The sequence below is a fragment of the Danio aesculapii genome, chromosome 12 (genome assembly GCF_903798145.1).
Source record: "Danio aesculapii chromosome 12, fDanAes4.1, whole genome shotgun sequence".
In the NCBI taxonomy this organism is placed as follows: domain Eukaryota; kingdom Metazoa; phylum Chordata; class Actinopteri; order Cypriniformes; family Danionidae; genus Danio; species Danio aesculapii.
This window is the reverse complement of record NC_079446.1, coordinates 42,215,230-42,234,133: the sequence shown is the minus strand read 5'-3', so window position 1 is coordinate 42,234,133 and position 18,904 is coordinate 42,215,230. Positions and strand designations below refer to the sequence as shown.

The following is an 18,904-nucleotide window of genomic DNA, read 5'->3' as shown; positions in this document are numbered from 1 at the left end:
TTGTTTGAATATAGGTGCCGCTAATACTGAAACTGAATGTCAGTTCATAGCTGATAAATTGATTTTAGGTTAAGTTTTTTTTAAGCTAATTTCAGGTAAAGCATACACAGATGGTAAAGGCAGTGAATTCTCTATCAGTAATCAGACTAATCATTCAAACAGAGTCAAAGAGAATTCCCATAAATAACCAAGCTCATTCTACCTCAGTCATTTCTTTGACTTTGCGTCCCTCCTCCACCCCAACTCTACACATTTAACCAGATCCATGATGGGCTTTCTGGGATCGTATTCTTCGGTCTCTCTTGACAAAGAGAAAGCCCAGAGATCAACGTCTAGCTGAGGCCTCAGACCTCTCTCCCTGGACAGAATGTCTAATATGCTTATTTTGATCTGTTTTCTATGTGTGGGTGTAAACTCGTGAAAGTAACATGCATATATCGGAACCAGGAGTAAATCTGTAATTGTTGCAGGTATTTTGTGAGTGCATTTCAATGATTCTGTAGTATAAAAAAAATTAAGACAATCGTCAAAATAAAATTAAATAAATTAAATAAAATTAAAAAATGAAAAAAAAAAATAAAATAAAAAATAAAATAAAATGAAATAAATCATTCCGTATTTTATATCACTTTATTTTGAGGACATTTGAAAATGTTAACTTTCCACTGCTAAATGAAGTTTCTTAAACAAGTTTCATTTAACAAGTTTCATCCTAAACAAAGAAACAAATAAATTATTAAAATATTAATGATTAATTATTTAAAATATATTTTTTGAAATAAATAAATCAATAAATAAATAGTGTGCAAAAATGGAATTTAGTTGAAATAAAATAAAACAAAATTACAGACTTTAAGCTACATTTTATCACTTTGGAACTGTTGGAACAAAATAAATACAAAACTATATAAATATAACTATAAATACAACTATATAAAGTTACAAAAAAATCATATTTAGTGTTTAGTGCATATTTAGTGTTAATATTGTTAATAAGTATAAATAAAGTATAAATAAGTAAATATAAAAATAATTTGAAATAACTAAATAAATATTTTGTTAAAATGGCATTTAGTAAAATAAAAAAATTAAAAAAAATAATAAATTAAATAAATAAATAAAATAAAATAAAATAAAATGAAAAAAAATAAAAATAAATAAATAAAAATAAAATAAAATAAAATAAATAAAATAAAATAGTAAAGGTAAAATTAAATTAAAGGTAAAATAAAATAGTAAAGTGAAGGTAAAATTAAAAGTAAAATAAAATAGTAAAGTAAAGGTAAAATTAAATTAAAGGTAAAATAAAATAGTAAAGTAAAGGTAAAATAAAATAGTAAAGTAAAATTAAATTAAATTAAATTAAATTAAATTATGGCATTTCTACTTTAAATCTCACTTTCCTATCAAACTGATATATATATATATATATATATATATATATATATATACAAAAAATTACAAAAGGCCACCATCATTGTTAAATTACATATTTAACATTTTAGTGTTGAGTGTATTGCATATTTAGGCTTTTGTAAATATGAAAGCATGATTTTTTACATAAATTGTATTTAAATAAAATTAATTATTAAAAATAAAGTAAAATTATAAACAAGATTATTGCCATAGTTATAGGTGCTAATGTGCCTAGACAGCCTTACCCTCTTAGGAGATACAGTGCTACATTACTTAATCAACAAAGCATTAATATGAGATGTCAGACTAGCCCTATTAGCAGCCATCAAATATATAACTTCTAAACCACATTCCATGTGGATTAAGGGAAGATTCATAAACTAGTTTCGAGAGGAACATGTGATCATCACTAATCATTAGCTAGCCTATCAGAGCACTCCAAAACTACTATATATATTCTAGCTAAACTTCATTCCCTATCTCTGTTTTCGGAGATAGCACCCAGCGTATACATGCCTAACCAACTAGTATCACCCATTAGCCAGAAGCGGGGGGGACATTCGAGAAACACCTGATCTCGTGTCCCTCCTAATGCTCATTAACCAGGCGGGAACCTTGGGCTCATCTATCTCCGAGCTCAGGGTTCTCTCCCGGGACAGCATGCCAAACCTGCTATTATAGTTGAGCATTATCTCAGTGTGAACTCTTGAAAGAAGTGTCGTCTTATATGCCATCTTATATATGTTCCATAATAAAATCAAATACGGGGGCAGCTTCATTTCTTACTTGGATATAACAGGACAGAATGATTAGATAGAGCCTAACTGTAATGTTTTCCTGTTTGATTTTTTATGGTTTATTTGTGGCACTATGGGGTGGAGGTTTGGGGCATGTATAGGGCAGTATGTGTGGGGAGGAATGTACCATTTAGATTATTCTGTACTTTGTTCCAAGAAAAAACCCAATAAACATTGTTAAAAAACAATAAAATAATAATAAATAATAAAATAAACAATAAATAAATAAACAAAAAAGACAAACAAATCAACAAACAAACAAATAAATTAACTAATAAATAAATAAATTAATTAATTAATAAAGTCTCATCCACAATAAACCCAATGGAAAAATAAAAAATTAACACATAAACACCCCCCCCCCCATACAGTAACTAAACTACACCCAAATGTGGTCAATACAAAAGTTTACAAGTTGGCTGTAGACTGACTTGCTAATGCTAATAGATTCATTGCCCTATTTGCTATTTGGCATGGAAACAAAATTCATGTTTCACAAGATCGACAAGCCTGCGAGGCAAACACAGGAGAACCGGCATGACTCGAGCCAAAATGATGAAGGCTGTCAAATCTCAAACACCAACCAATAAGTCAAACTGCACTTCTGAGCTGCTGTTTTGCTGTGCTAAGCTAACGCCATGCAAAGACTGTATCGATCAAGGCCGGCGAGCACAGACAAGTGATGAAATAAGGTCAGAGAACGTGCAAAAGGTCACTGGCTTGATTTACACATTTATGTTGTTGAAATATTTCAACTGATGCTGTGTTAACATAACACCAATAAGGAGAGTAAAATATTTGCTTGTTTATGAAATAATAAAATGTTCAGTGTGGTGCATTTGACATTAGTTATATCTATAACTTCTTTGTTTTGAGCATTATAAACTCTAGATCAGTGGTTCTCAAACTATTTGTGAATCAATTGGTACCAGGCCACACAAGAAATAATTATTTATTTCCATATTATGTATTATCCAAGTCTGAATGATCTTTTATTTTGAAAAGTCTTTTCCTTTTTGAAAACGGACCGTATTCTCTCAGTTGCATCTCGTCAAAATTTAACCCACAAGCAGCAAAATGAGTTAGAAACAGATGTCTTTGAAAAGTTTCTTTGCGAAAAGGAAAAAGCCCAGTGAAGGACCCACAAACTGCGAAGGAATGGATCCGCAACCCATTTGTCAACAAATCAGGTGAATCCACCATGTCTGTGCAAGATCAACTGCTGGAGATCGCAAATGATGGTGGCCTTTTAGGCAAGGCAAGGCAAACTTTATTTATAGAGCACAATTTTACACAACCGTTATTGATCCAAAGTGCTTTAAATAAAAAAAATAATGGTAATTTAATAAAGCTTGTATTAAAAATATAAGAAAATGAAAAAAAATGTATATATACAATTAAATATATATAGTATATACAATTAATATATAATATGTTATGGTTATTAGGCAAATCACTGAATAATAAAGGTTTGTTCTGTAAAGTAAAACAAAAAAAAACTGCTTAACCAGTTAAACTCTAGTGCTATTTTGGGATTTCCGCCTGGATTTTGCCTACCCAAATTTAAAAGCTTCCCAAATCCACATGCAGAGGTGGAAATGCAATAATTTGGTATCATTTTAAAGAAAACACTTTGAATTTTCATAAAACACTATTGAAAGTGTTTAAAATAACTGTATATGTCGTCTGTGTGTTATAATAAACATTTAAAAAAGCGGCGCTTTTTGTATTTTTTATTATAAACTCAAATTTGAAAGTGTACCTTTTAGGTTCTGTGTGGTCTAGCTACTATGTTTTTCTCTTCTTTTTAATTCTTTTATAACACATTTCATCTGCTTTTATTCTTATTTATTTTATTTTATTTTTATTGTTTTTTACCATTTTTATTATTTGTTTTTATTTCTCTTATACTTGTTTCTTTTATTCCTGTTTATGTAAAGCACTTTGAATTGCCACTGTGTATGAAATGTGCTGTACAAATAAACTTGCCTTGCCTTGCCTTGGTCTAGCTTGCTATAATTAATTTTGGTGGTTCCTGCACATGTCTGTAATCATAAGAAAAAAGAAAAATGTCTCTACCATATTCTATGCAAAAGTTATTGTTTTCCAACTGATAAGAGCTCAGGGACCGGTCATTGTTTTCATATTTCACTATTCTTTTGTTTGATCAAACATAATTCACTGTGTTTGGACCACGTCAGACATATTAAAGGATAACTTATGCACATCACCTCAAAACAGAGGAGAAATGGCCCTGAAGCGCACAGCATAAGGTAAGAGATGACAGCTGTCTGTGCTATCTGGGGCTGCTTATTGATCATAAATGTATTGTTTTCACTTCTGCGCCATGGAAGCACCGCGATTCATTCGACAACCCTTTGATATGAGAATATAATTCAGTAAAAAGAATGCTAGAACCGTATGAGCACCGGCAAGAGCTTTTATTTGAGCTATAACTTGTACATGTGTCATATATGAACCATATGAAAAATATGAAAATGAACCAATGTTCAATACCCAGCTCGGGTGTCCAAAATACTGTGTATTTAAGTGTAAATAACTTTTGTACAGTAGAATAAAAACCAAAGTGATGCATATGTGCATAAAATATAGATTCTACACTTTCAAACGAAACCACTTAAGGGGGTCTGGTGCAATACTAGCCCTTTAAATCTTAAAGCGAAAGTCGATGACGTCACCGGGTCTTCAGAGTTTAACTGTTTTTTTTAAGGGGGCTAATAATAATGACATTAAAGTGTTTTTTGAAAAGTCGAAAACTGCTTTTATTCTAGCCAAATTAAAACAAATAAGACTTTCTCCAGAAGAAAAAATATTATAGGAAATACCAACACAATCTCACAGCAATTCGAACCTTTTTGATTTAGTGGCTAATTCGTATGAATTCGTACGATCTAATTCGTACGGTTTAGTACGATTTGCTCATCCCCCAATGACGGTTGGGTTTAGGGGTGGGGTTAGGTGCCACGCCTCCTTTTTAAAAATCGTACAATTTCGTACGAATTAACTCGTACGAATTCGTACGAATTAGCCAGTAAACTGACAAAACGTAAAATACTTACGTTTTCTCGGGAGATCAGGCGGGAAATACTGTGAAAATTCCATGCTCTGTTAGACATCATTTGAAAAATATTTGAAAAGAAGGCTAATAGATGACTAAAGAGGGCTGATAATTTTGGCTGTACGTGTACAAAACAGAAGAATTAAACATTTTTCCAAACAGAACGTCTTACCTTTCCTACATATTGTGCATCTGTCCCAATGTGTTCCTCTAAGACAAAGAACTGGTTCCATATCCATCCGCGTTTGGGCCGATGGTGAACCTCGGTTTCCCCATCCTTAGTCTGGTTGTGACGAGTTGCATTGTGGCTCCTGGAAATAACTTTGGCCTGGCTGTAATTTCTGGCCTCGTAACCCCTCTCCAGAAAACACAGACACAGAAGTACAGGACACAAACAAGAGCTCGGGTTCACCTTCATGACTGCAAACCGGACACAAATTCCCAATATTCCGCAAGGACTCCCAAAAACTATGGTGAAACTCCCAAAGTTCAGCAATATTCCAAACAGACAGTGGTATTCCACAAATGGTATATTCCAATGGATGTAGATGCTTCCCAAATCCTCTTTCGTCTCCACCTCCTCCACCACCACCAACCAGCAGCCACCTCTACTCCTTCTTCCCCTCCTCGGATGCGCGTCTGAAGGGCTTGATTTAATCAGACGTCGCCCCGGAGGTCCAGAATGCTTGAATGAGTTTCATATTTCAGTCGTTCATCTTGGAAAGGCGTCAGAAATGCATTTACATCATGCACCCGAGAAGTATTCGCAGATGCGTTCAAGCCCAGATGCAACGAACATGTAAGGTGACAGCGGCGGCCATGTTGAATCTCCTGTGAACAGATAAGATGCAAGCATTTTTAATGTTTTATATTGTTATTGCAATGGAACATCTCAAAAGATATGTCATTATGAGTACGGCATCATTGCGTAATCTGGCTTTCTGTGAAGGGCAAGGGAACATGGAATTACATCTCACTCTTTTAATCTGGTCTCACTGTGAATGATTCATTACTGCAGGAGAACGTGTTTATTTTTATTCAGAGTCTTATATGGCTTTCCCTTGATAATGTTAACCAAGATCCAATTAGCTGTTTAGTCAGTGTTAGCAAATTTGACCTGGAACCACTTTTTCTCTTGCTGAATTATGTCAAATGGCAATTTACATTGGAATTAGGATTGTCAAAAGTATTGGCACTGGTACTGAAGACAATATTTTTGACAATACCTACTTCCAATATCTACCGATGTGTGTGTGTGTGTGTGTGTGTATATATATATATATATATATATATATATATATATGTATATATATATATATATATATATATATATATATATATAGTTGAAGTCAGAATTATAAGCTAGGTTTTTTTATATATATATATTTCCAAAATGATGTTTAATAGAGCAAGGAAATTTTCACAGTATGTCTGATCATATTTTTTCTTCTGTAGAAACTCTTATTTGTTTTATTTAGGCTAGAATAAAAGCAGTTATACATTTTTTTAAAACCCATTTTAAGATCAATATTATTAGCACTTTAAGCTATACATTTTATTCAAACCATCATTATACAATAACTTGCCTAATTACCCTAACCTGCCTAGTTAACCTAATTAACCTAGTTAAGCCTTTAAATGTCACTTTAAGCTGAATGGAAGCGTCTTGAAAATTATTAGAGATGAGTTATTAAAACTATTATGTTTAGAAATGTGTTGAAAAAAAATCTTCTCTCCGTTAAACAGAAATTAGGGGAAAAAAATAAACAGGGGGGCTAATAATTCAGGGGTTCTAATAACTCTGACTTCAATTGTACGTGTCAAATCAAATCAAATCAAATCACTTTTATTGTCACTCATCACAGCACACGTGCTGCTGATGATGTGAAAAGCTTGGGTGCTGGCTCCAGACAGTGCAAATACAGATAATGCAAATACAACAACAGCGCAAAATACAGACAGTGCAACAACAACAACATTGTGTGTGTATGTGTGTATATATATAATTTGTTTATTAATTATTATGCACAAATTACTTTTATAAGAGGTTTAAATATAGGATGTAACCGTGGGTCAATTGAAAATAGATTCAAAAAAGAGACAATTTAAACCAGTAGAAACGCTGAACGAATCATGGTACATGTTTTAAACAGAGGGGGTGCTGTGTTTACAGCAAACCCGCTTTACCTGCACATCAGCGGCGAGCAAGAGGTGGAGCGACAGAGTAAAATGACAGCGGTGAAGTGCGCCAGACAAAACACAAACTGTGTGCAAATTCAGCAAAAAGACGTTTACTTACACTAACAGAACAACAAATACGATGCACAGAAACCGTCAGCACAGTGAAAAACTACTGTCAAAGACGTCTATACACAAAAACACTATTAATAAGCCAAACCACGTGGACCGAACGATTTGCATCTCCACTTGCTCTGAAGAGTGCTACAGAGATCACACGGTGCATCCGTGATTTCATAACAAAAGTGTGAAGATATTTTCAGACTGCAAGAGATAATAGTTCTGTAAAAGAATTAGGTATTAGATTATTTTTACCCTCTCCTTTCCAAATTAGTTTAAGCATATTTTAATAATTTGCTTAATATTATTGAATATTTAAAAATGTTCAAGATTATCTCTTCTTAAGAGTGATACTTAAACTAATTAATTATACAAGTAATAACAATTATTCACCTTCATAATCATGTTCAACTCCTCTCTCTGTCCTACTATTATTAATTTCTCCTGCTGGAGAGGGGGCTATTAACCACTTCTGTACACAATACTCTCTAGTTTAGGAAAGGCTTTCCTCTCCACGCCAGCCATCTCAGTCCCCAGTGAAAGAGTTCTCATCAGCAGGGGACATTGTACATGTGCAACAACCTCAGCTTATGACAAAAAAAAAAAACATAGATATGCTGATATTTATTTTTAAAATGTAAAATCCCAGCACAGTCATAGTTTGTTTATATTAATGAGTCTTCTTTAGTTCTTTTAAAAAAAAATATTTTATTTTGTTTTTTAAATAGCAATTAAGTTATGGCAGAAAAAAAATTATAGGGCTCTTCACCTTAAATTTGTTTCAAATAATTTTGTTTAAAAATCGTGACTAAATCGTATCTGGAGATAAGTGTCATGAATCGTATAGAATGGTGAGTCAGGTCAATCGTTACATCCCTATCTAAATAATCTTGTGAGAATATAATTTATTCTAATGCTAAAAATTAATTCCTTGTATTTTTTTTCTAATCACACTTTATTAAAACAGTCAGCAGAAACACTTTGAATGGTTTTTTCCCTTTGTACATGTCATCAGAGGTGGAAAATCCTGCCTATTAGTAATGATTTCTCCTTCATTAGCATAAGCAGCCCTGAGTGAGAAGCAGCCATCTGTTATTAGCTTTTCCGTAAAGTACCTGCCGAAGACAACGTCAGTAACTAAAAGGCATTATAATTGATGAGTTTTATGATGCACAAAATGAACACTGCAGTCTCCATAGACTGCCTTCTTCTGAGCCACTTCTTCATTTACTTTGTTCATTTTAATTTAAAGCGACAGTCTTCAAAAAGGCTTTTTTGATCAAAGCCTAATAGGGGCACGTTCAAACAGATTTAACAAATTAACTGACAGTTATTTTTGAGCTGAAACTTTACATATACATTTTAGGGACACCCAAAAATTATTTTACATCTTGTAAAAAAAAAGGGCATTACTAGTCACTGTTAAGAAAGTATAAAAACATCTATTTCCCACTAAAATTTGAGCATTGTAAAGCGCAATCTTAAAGACCTCTGATTGGCCATTTTGTTCATGTACTCAACAGAAATACTGTGATTGGCCATGAATGTCATTTGTTTACCTCTTAAGCAAGTGCCAACACATACAGAGACACTGAAGTGTTTTAAAGCAGCGTTGATCAGAAGATCCATCAGCGAATCGCTCATAGACAGATCAGCTGATAGACGTGGCTTTGAAATGCTCCAGTGTAGGCATGGGACGATAAGGTTTACTGCTGTTTGGAAACGTCAAGGTTTTAAAACTGATAAAATGTTCTGTTATACTGTTCCTATGGTATATAAGTTGTTGTTGTTTTTTAACGACTACTTTATTTAGTTACATTTTCAATTAATTAATAATATTCAATTCATGTTTATTTCTACAGCGAAAGCAGTCAAAGCAGCTTTAACATAGAAGTTCTAGTAAATTGAAATTGTGTCAGTTCAGTTTTCAGAGTTGAAGTTCAGTTTAGTTCAGTTTTGTGTGGTTTAATTTTCACTGCTGAAAGTCCAAACACTGAAAAGCAAATCCAATGATGCACAGCTCCACAAGTCTTAAAACAAGCAAGCTAGTGGCAAGGTTTTTAGGGCAACAGTATCGCCATCAGAAAAGGGACTTCCATATCAAAAGTTACTGATCAGCCCACGATTCAGCAAACGTTTGAGAAAAAAAAAAATCGCTTATAAACCAACATCCAAGCCTGCTATAGACCTGAAAAGTGCAGTGGCTTACTGTATATCACAAAAAAAAGAAAGATATTCAAAGATGCCTTTTCAAGGAAATAAATGTGCTTTTGAAACTAATAAAGCAACCCAAGCTCATTCTGAGAACGTAGTCCCGGGGACGTTTCTGGAGACCGCGAAATACGTAGCCGGGGGTACGTACGGCTGCATTTATTTTTTTTAAGCGAACGCTGCGGGGCGGTGTGACACCGTTCCCTTCGGGGCTTGCCGGCCGGCAGGGCTTTCCCGCTGCAACCAGTTTGTCCGGTTAGCTCTTCGTGTACTCTGGCGGACTCGAGGCGCAGAAAGGGGCTGACCACGACGACGATGACCGGGTTCGAGCCCGGGGAAGAGCGGTTCCAGAAATCAGGTAAGAAAACGAAAACAAAATCCAAAAAATGAAGCGAACAAGTTCGTCACAGGGTGAGAATGTGGTCAAAATCCAAAAACGTGGTAAAAATCAGACGACGGCTTTTCTTTTTCTGGACGGCTTTTGTGAATCGTCGTTGGTTGGGTTTAGGGACGGAGGAGGGTGGGTCAGCCCGCCGATTGGGCGGTCGCACGGTCAATCATTCTGTCATCCAGGCAGACAGGCAGAAGGTTGTTCGACAGCGGCCTCTAGCGGGTTTACGCCAGAACGGCGCGGGGAAAAGCGCGCACAGCGGCCTCTCGTGGACTCGCGAAAACAAAAACTGCAAAAATACGTACCTCCCGGGACGTATTTCGCGGTCTCCAGAAACGTCCCTGGGACTACGTTCTCAAAATGAGCCTGGGTTGTAATAAAGACAGCAGAAGTCAATGATTTATTTTAATTATTTAGCCTGACTTTACTGCTCCAAAATATTTCTTAAAATAAAATATATTGTCTGTAATGGGGAAAAAAAGTAGTTGTTTTTTACTCAGACATTTAAAAAGAACATATTTTACATCAGGAATTGCAATACCGTGATATTTTTATCCAAGATTATCAAACCATCAGACTCTTATAACAGCGAATGCCAACTTCAGTGTCTGTACATCTCTGTTTTGACAATCCTAACACTAAGCTTTTTCCAAAATCACCAGCTACTATCAGAATCCACTTCTACCTCAATGTAAAAGAGCAGCTTGGACATGCTTTCACAATACTTCATCTATCGCAGCAGAAAATAATAGGCCTTGGACCAACATGAGGATGAGTTAATGATCACAGATTTTTCCTTTTTGGGTGAACTAGTGCATTAAAAGAAGTAAATTATGAAATTTCCTCACAGATAACCAAAACAACAGATGCTTGGCACAGTAAGTCCGTAACTAATTAGCTCCAAGTTATAATCAATATTTTGCTGTTTAACAAAGCTTGCCATCTTTGAAATCAGTCATACGCAAAGCAGACCAAACTAGCTGATAATGTGGTCTAATATACAGTTGAAGTCAGAATTATTAGCCTCCCTGTATATATTCCCCCAATTTCTGTTTAAAGAAAAGATTATTTCAACACATTTCTAAACATAATAGTTTTAATAACTCATTTCTAATAACTGATTTATTTTATCTCCATGATGACAGCACATAATATTTGACTAGATATTTTTCAAGATACTTGTATTCAGCTTAAAGTGACATTTACAGGCTTAACTAGGTTAATTAGGCAAGTTAGCGTAATAGGTTGTTTTCAATCACATAGTTCTGGTGATGCGCGAAAATCAGATGGTGGGCAGGAAGTAAAAAACTGAATGGGAGACATAGAGGGAAGTCCATATTTTTTGCGATTTATGCCATATTTCAGGAAATATGAATAAAAAGTAACAAAATATGCTGGGCATGATCCTTATATCATGAAGAGGATTGAGCTTTCTACTGAACTAAAATATATTTGCCTGTCATCGAGGTGGCATATATTGTTTAAGCTATTACGTTACAAGAAAAATACTACAGTAAATACCGTTTGAAAGCATACTATAAATAATTACTTGAATGAAACTGCCGTAGTAATTATTGTTGCTGTGGTACGACACAACTGTAGTAATAAACTAATTATTCAAAATCAGTTTCTATAATTATACACTATTACAATACACCACAGCCTACACTAACGTTACAGCATATATTACAGTTTATCAGTTTACTATGCTACAGTATCCTGTAGCATTTATTAACAAAGAGTTGTACATATTATACACTTCAATATGTTGTTCAAAAACATGTTTATTATAAGTTATTATCATTTTTTTCCCCATGGGGATATCTTCAGCTATAAAGCTCCCCCTCAAAAAATAAATAAATAAATAAATAAATAAATAAAATATGTTATAAAACCAAAAAAATCTATAATTATAAATAAAAAATAAATAAATAAACACAAAACATTGTTATTATACAATTATTATTCTAAATAAATAACAAAAAATAATCCTAAATGTAACTGGAAAACAATCTAAAGACACAACTGGAGTGATGCTATGATAACTTAAGAAATAGATTGCATGAACATTAACATTATTAGAATGAAATTCTTTAGACAATTCAATAGAATACAAAAGAGATGTTTTATAGAATTATCTATTGTGTGTTGTCTTAGACCCGACTCATGGCCGAGAACTAGGTTTATTAAGTCTAACCTTCCTGAAGTCATCCCTCCTTTCTGCTTCATACCAAAAAATAAAAATCTACCAGGAGCCATGCTTAGTCTAAAAAGATCACCATCATATTGTTTAAACTTTGTTTTGTCGACTTGCAAAACTCACTGCGTGCCGACACCTCTGCATAAAAGACTGTTACTGTTATTTTTTCGGTGTGTTCACAACCACACCGGGAGCAGAGCAGCCTGTCAGCGCCAAGCAGGAGCAGGTATGTTTTTTTTCTGCACACATGCTCAGTTTTGTTTTTTAAACAACAACTACATCGCTTTCATCAGTGTTGGTTCAGTTGCACATAGAGAATAACGTCTTTTTCTGGGATTACCACTCTTAATAAATACACTTGAATATGAAGTAAATAGAATCTCAAAGCATTTACTGGGGCACTGGCGAATTTTACTGGGGTACGTGCCCCAGTAAATGGGGTCTAGCGATGCCCCTGGCTATGCCTGTTTATAATCTTTATCGGTGCTTTATCTCGTTCAAAAAAGTTTGTGTACATGGATATATTGAAAAAATGTTTATTACATGCCATCTTTTCTTCCGTTTTTCAGCCAGTTTCTTGATCTTTCTCCGCTTCATGAGCAAAAACTTTTGGAAGTCTATAAAAGCTGTTCGGCATTTTTTGTTTTGGCAATTATAAACAACATAAAACAGGAATCTCTATCAGAACATCAAACTGTTTCTATGTAGAAGATTCACTTCCTGCCATCCATCTGAATTTACACGTCATCAAGGACGTCATGTTAAAACAACCTATTAGGAAAATCATTGTATAATGATGGTTTGTTCTGTAAATAATTTTAAAAAGAGGGCTAATAATATTGACCATAAAATGGTTTAAAAAAAATAAAAATAAAATTTTTATTTAAGCCGAAATAAAACAAATAAGACTTTCTCCAGAAGAAAAAACATTATCAGACATACTGTGAAAAATTCCCTGCTCTGTTAAACATCATTTGGGAAGTATTTTAAAAAATAAAAAGACAATCACAGGAGGACTAACAATTTTCACTTCAACTGTATACCTTAGCATCTCATCTTATATTATCAGCATGAGTTCATATAGCTCATATAAAGTCAAATGAGTGCCTCTCAGAACGATGAATTAGGCTGAATGACACATTTTTAGTGTTCTTGGCGATATAAGGAGTTGCTAAAAACCAGGCAAGCGCGAGACACTTTAGTCATGCTTTGGTAATAAACAGAAGACAAACATTTAATCGTGAAATGCGAGAGATCATAGTGTGGAGTTGCGAGCGGCATATTTAGTCTAATGAATTCACAAATGCTAATCCTTTCCATGCACTAACAGCACTCTCATCAAGGTTTAAAAGGTCAGAAATGTTATAAAATATCATTAAAATGTGAGAAATCTGAAGGATTTGCATTCTGTCAATTACCACAGGAAATAATCATATTAATAAATGCTTATATATAGCTATGCTGATATTAAGGTCGACAAATTAAATAATATATATGCTGCATTAGATTTGTTCCTGGATTAACATCTATGTTGATCCTGGAACTACATTCCAGTCAGCCAATCAGAATTAAGGGATAGGTTTACAGTTTATGCTTATGGTTAGGTTTATGCACTTCTACATGACTGTTATCCAACTATTATTCACCTCTGATTTTGAGAACACATAATACAGTAATGGTTGGGTTTAGGGGTAGGGAATAAGTATGAATTACATTTTCGAACAAAAAGTATGTTCCAGGATCAACATAGATGCTAATCCAGGATCGCATCTTGGCAAAATCATGACGTGCGTTTCAAACGTGTAGAAAAAAAATTGATAGAGGAAAAAAGCAGGATAATACGTTGTTTTTTATTTTTGCAATGAACTAACAACAACAACAACAACAAAAATCTTTATATGGCAATAAATGTATTTATTTCTACATTTGTTCATTAATTTATTTATTTATTCATTTATTTTTCAATTTATTTATTTGTACATTTGTCCATTTATTCATGTCAATTTATTTATTTATTTTTCCATTTATTTATTTATTTGTCCATTTATTTATTTATTTGTACAATTATGTATTTTTCTATTTATTTATTTATATATCTATCTATTTATTTATTTATTTATTCGGCCCTTTATTTATGTCCACTTGTAAATGTATTTACTAATTTATATATTTGTTTTTTTGTCCATTTATTTAATTGTTTGTCTATTTATTTATTTGCTAGTTTGTTTGTCCATCTATATATTTATTTGTTTTCGTCGTTTGTTTGTCCATTTATTTATTTGACTCTCACTGTCAAAACCAAATTTAAAAAAAAAAAAAAAAAAAAAAAGGAAAGTAAAATTTAAAAAAAAGAAAACACCTAAACTCAAATATATAGCAAATTAATTTTTTTGGGTGAACTGTGTTTTTAAATTATATTCTCAAATAAGCTTTAGCTACAGCCAGCGGATTTTAAAACGCATTTCCATTTTGCAGAAATTTCTTTGAAAAAAGGTACCATCATTTCAAGATGACAAACGTCCAACTACTAACATGAGCACGAGACTAAAACTCACAAATGTGGAAGCTTCTGATTCTAAAACTGTCATGGCCATCAAATCCTTTAAAGGGTAAACAGTTGAAATCCCCTTAAAAATGTACAGGGATTAAAAATATGCTCTGGATTCTTGGATAATCCTCATGTTTGAGCAAGCTCTTCACTCAGAAAAAAAAAAAAAAAACATAATGCAGCTCATGTTTAGTCACTGCTGACATCTATAATAAAAATAAAAAGAGAGAGCTGCTGGTTAAACCAAGATTTCCATCAGAGAGGGAAACAAATTATGTATTTGTGCTAATAAGATGAAAACTACAGCCAAAAAAAATAAATAAATAAAAAATAAATAAATAAATAAAAATAAAATAAAATAAGATTTTGGCTTTTCATAAGATTTTTTGTTTTCTTTTGTTTCTTAAAAAACTCAATGTAATTAATTAGATTTTATTTTAAATATTCTATCTATCTATCTATCTATCTATCTATCTATCTATCTATCTATCTATCTATCTATCTATCTATCTATCTATCTATCTATCTATCTATCTATCTATCTATCTATCTATCTATCTATCTATCTATCTCTCTATCTATCTCTTCACATCAATAACTTTGTCTGTCCGTTCATCCATCCATCTGTCCATCCATCCATCCATCCATCCATCCATCCATCCATCCATCCATCCATCCATCCATCCATCCATCCATCCATCCATCCATCCATCCATCCAATGTTCTGTCCTCATATCAATAACTTTATATGTCTGTCTGTCTATCTATCTGTCTGTCCATCCATCCATCTGATATTCTGTCCTCACATCAATAACTTTGTATGTCTGTCTATCCGTCCATCCATCCATCCATCCATCCATCCATCCATCCATCCATCCATCCATCCAATGTTCTGTCCTCATATCAATAACTTTATATGTCTGTCTGTCTATCTATCTGTCTGTCCATCCATCCATCTGATATTCTGTCCTCACATCAATAACTTTGTATGTCTGTCTATCCGTCCATCCATCCATCCATCCATCCATCCATCCATCCATCCATCCATCTGTCCTCATATCAATAACTTTATATGTCTGTCTATCTATCTGTCTATCCATCCATCCATCTGATGTTCTGTCCTCATATCAATAACTGTATATGTCTGTCTATCTATCTGTCTATCCATCTATCCATCCATCGTTCTGTCCTCGCATCAATAACTTTATATGTCTGTCTGTCTATCTATCTGTCTGTCCATCCATCCATCTGATATTCTGTCCTCACATCAATAACTTTGTATGTCTGTCTATCCGTCCATCCATCCATCCATCCATCCATCCATCCATCCATCCATCCATCCATCCAATGTTCTGTCCTCATATCAATACCTTTATATGTCTGTCTGTCTATCTATCTGTCTGTCCATCCATCCATCTGATATTTTGTCCTCACATCAATAACTTTGTATGTCTGTCTATCCGTCCATCCATCCATCCATCCATCCATCCATCCATCCATCCATCCATATATCAATAACTTTATATGTCTGTCTATCTATCTGTCTATCCATCCATCCATCTGATGTTCTGTCCTCATATCAATAACTGTATATGTCTGTCTATCTATCTGTCTATCCATCCATCCATCCATCTTTCTGTCCTCACATCAATAACTTTATATGTCTGTCTATCCGTCCGTCCATCCATCCATCCATCCATCCATCCATCCATCGTTCTGTCCTCACATCAATAACTTTATATGTCTGTCTATCCATCCATCCATCCATCCATCCTTTAGTTTAATTTACAGAAAACACCCAAAATACACTTTTAAGTGTTTGACACATTTTACCATTTTGTGTCTATATCGTGATACAAAACCCTGTTTTATGACTAATGACCAATTTTACACAGCTATTGTATGGCTTTCTAAGCCTTAAAATAACACACACATTGCATTAAACTATTTTTATGGCACTTTTACTTTGGAGACAATACTTGTCTTGACAGTGAATAGCAGTCAATCTCCTTTTGTGCTCAATCTATTCAATACTGTATAGCCGCAGCAAAGTAGTATTTAAAATAATGGGTTATACAAAGCTATCTTTTATCAGTGGAATGACAACAATATACAGATTTAATGAAATAAAGAAGACATAATAGATACTATAAAGCATATTAATTAAAACAAAAATGTTAAAGAAAAAGATGTAAAACTACATTAAAGTAACAAAAAAGTAATAAAAACAAAATGAGGTTGGAATAAGGCCATATAACAAAGTATAAATATGTATTTTATTATTAAAATAAAATGTTACATATGCGGTATATCACTGTAAAAAAATGGTCTCTGAAACAAAATTTAAATTTTTTAATTAAATCAATGAACTATATAAAAATAACATTAAACAAAACAACTGAAATGTGGGTGATTCTTACAAAACAAACAAACAAACAAACAAACAAACAAACAAACAAACAAACAAACAAAAACACTAGTTTTAAGTGTCAAACATTAAATTGAAAATAAATTATTAACTTTTTCTTCCAGATTTAACACAAAGTCTGCAAAATTTGTTAAAATTAATTTACCTAAAAATAAGTTTCTTATAATTTACCACAACTACCAAAATAAATGTCTGCAAATTTGACTTCATTAAAAAGCAAAAAAAAAAAGATATATATGGCCAATCATCACCATTTTTTTTGTGTGTCATTGCACTGACCGGGGCATACCAAACAACGGCAAAGAGGCAGAGCGGAGTTACAGACACATGCTGGCATTTTGCTTAGATGAGCTTTTCTTTGGGGGAAACGCTTAATAGTTCATTACCTACTTCATCACCAGCGACTCGTTTGTGTTCTGACCACATGTGCTTGGTTGTACACTATATCAATAAAGTGTTTAGACTTTAAAAAAACACTATTGTAATACATTTAACTACTAAACATTCTTCTTATGATGCTTTTCTACAAGAGGAAAACCCGAATTATCTCCAAATACTTAAAATATAGTCTGTTAGTAAATGCAAGGCTATTGATGAAATCCAGGCATGACACTGTATGACAACGTTTCAGATGACTGTTCTAAAGCCTACAGCTAATCAATCTGACTCTGGAGTGCTTTACAGGTCTAAAGAAAAAAATAAATGATCTTAAATAAAACAAATACATTTATAGAGATGGTATATAAGTATATAATTTCACTCACATGAGAAATGGAAGCCATGTGAATGGTTTGTGAGCATAATAAAGTGCACACAGCATCCCATATCATCTGATAATTGTAAGAAATAAGTCCAAGAGGCAGCTGACTGTGTAAAGCCACATAAAACAAAACAAAAATACGATGAATATGCCGAGTTCAGCGGCTAATCAGCCGGAATCAGCTGAGGTGAAGTGATGGCGACCAGCGAGACCTAGCTGTCACTCAAGTGGCCACGCCCTTAATTATGCAAACTTAATATAACCTAATATAAAGGAAACGGATAAGTTATAAAAATTTTCACCCCTCACAGTAGTCATGAAGGGTAATATTAGCTATATATACAAAAATCATTCTTTCTACCAGGCTGTAAACACCTTTTTTCTGTTGTAAAGTTGGCCATTTTAACAGTGGGATCAATAGAAATCTGCTCTATTTTGGAGCCAGGACTAGCGGAAATTTGATGAATCGCAGTTTCGGTTACCTCTGAATTTTCTTCACGAGGGAGAGCGGGAGGTTGCCGCTTGGTAAATTCATTGCCTTAAAAAAAAGGTTTTACTTTAAAAAATGTAAGTATTTCAGATGTAACTTAATCACTTCTTACAGAGTATTAAAAATGCCGGGCACACATCGATTAAGTTGACTTAACAAACTGGAGTGAACATAAAACAATTAGGTTGTCCTTGAAGATTCTCAAGAATTATGTTGTTTCAGCTCATTTTAAATAAGTAGTTTGAACAAGCAGCAACAACATTTATATTATAGTGTGTAATAACAG

General features: G+C 33.4%; 1 protein-coding gene across 1 annotated transcript in view; it reads right to left on the bottom strand.

The window, feature by feature from the left end:
• LOC130238114 (cadherin-18) overlaps positions 1–18,904 on the bottom strand; it is a 212,553-nt gene that overhangs the window by 155,976 nt on the left and 37,673 nt on the right. Inside the window, 1 exon segment of the mRNA XM_056469021.1 lies at positions 5,465–6,123. Coding sequence (XP_056324996.1) covers positions 5,465–5,710 — 246 coding nt within the window. The 5' untranslated portion in view covers positions 5,711–6,123.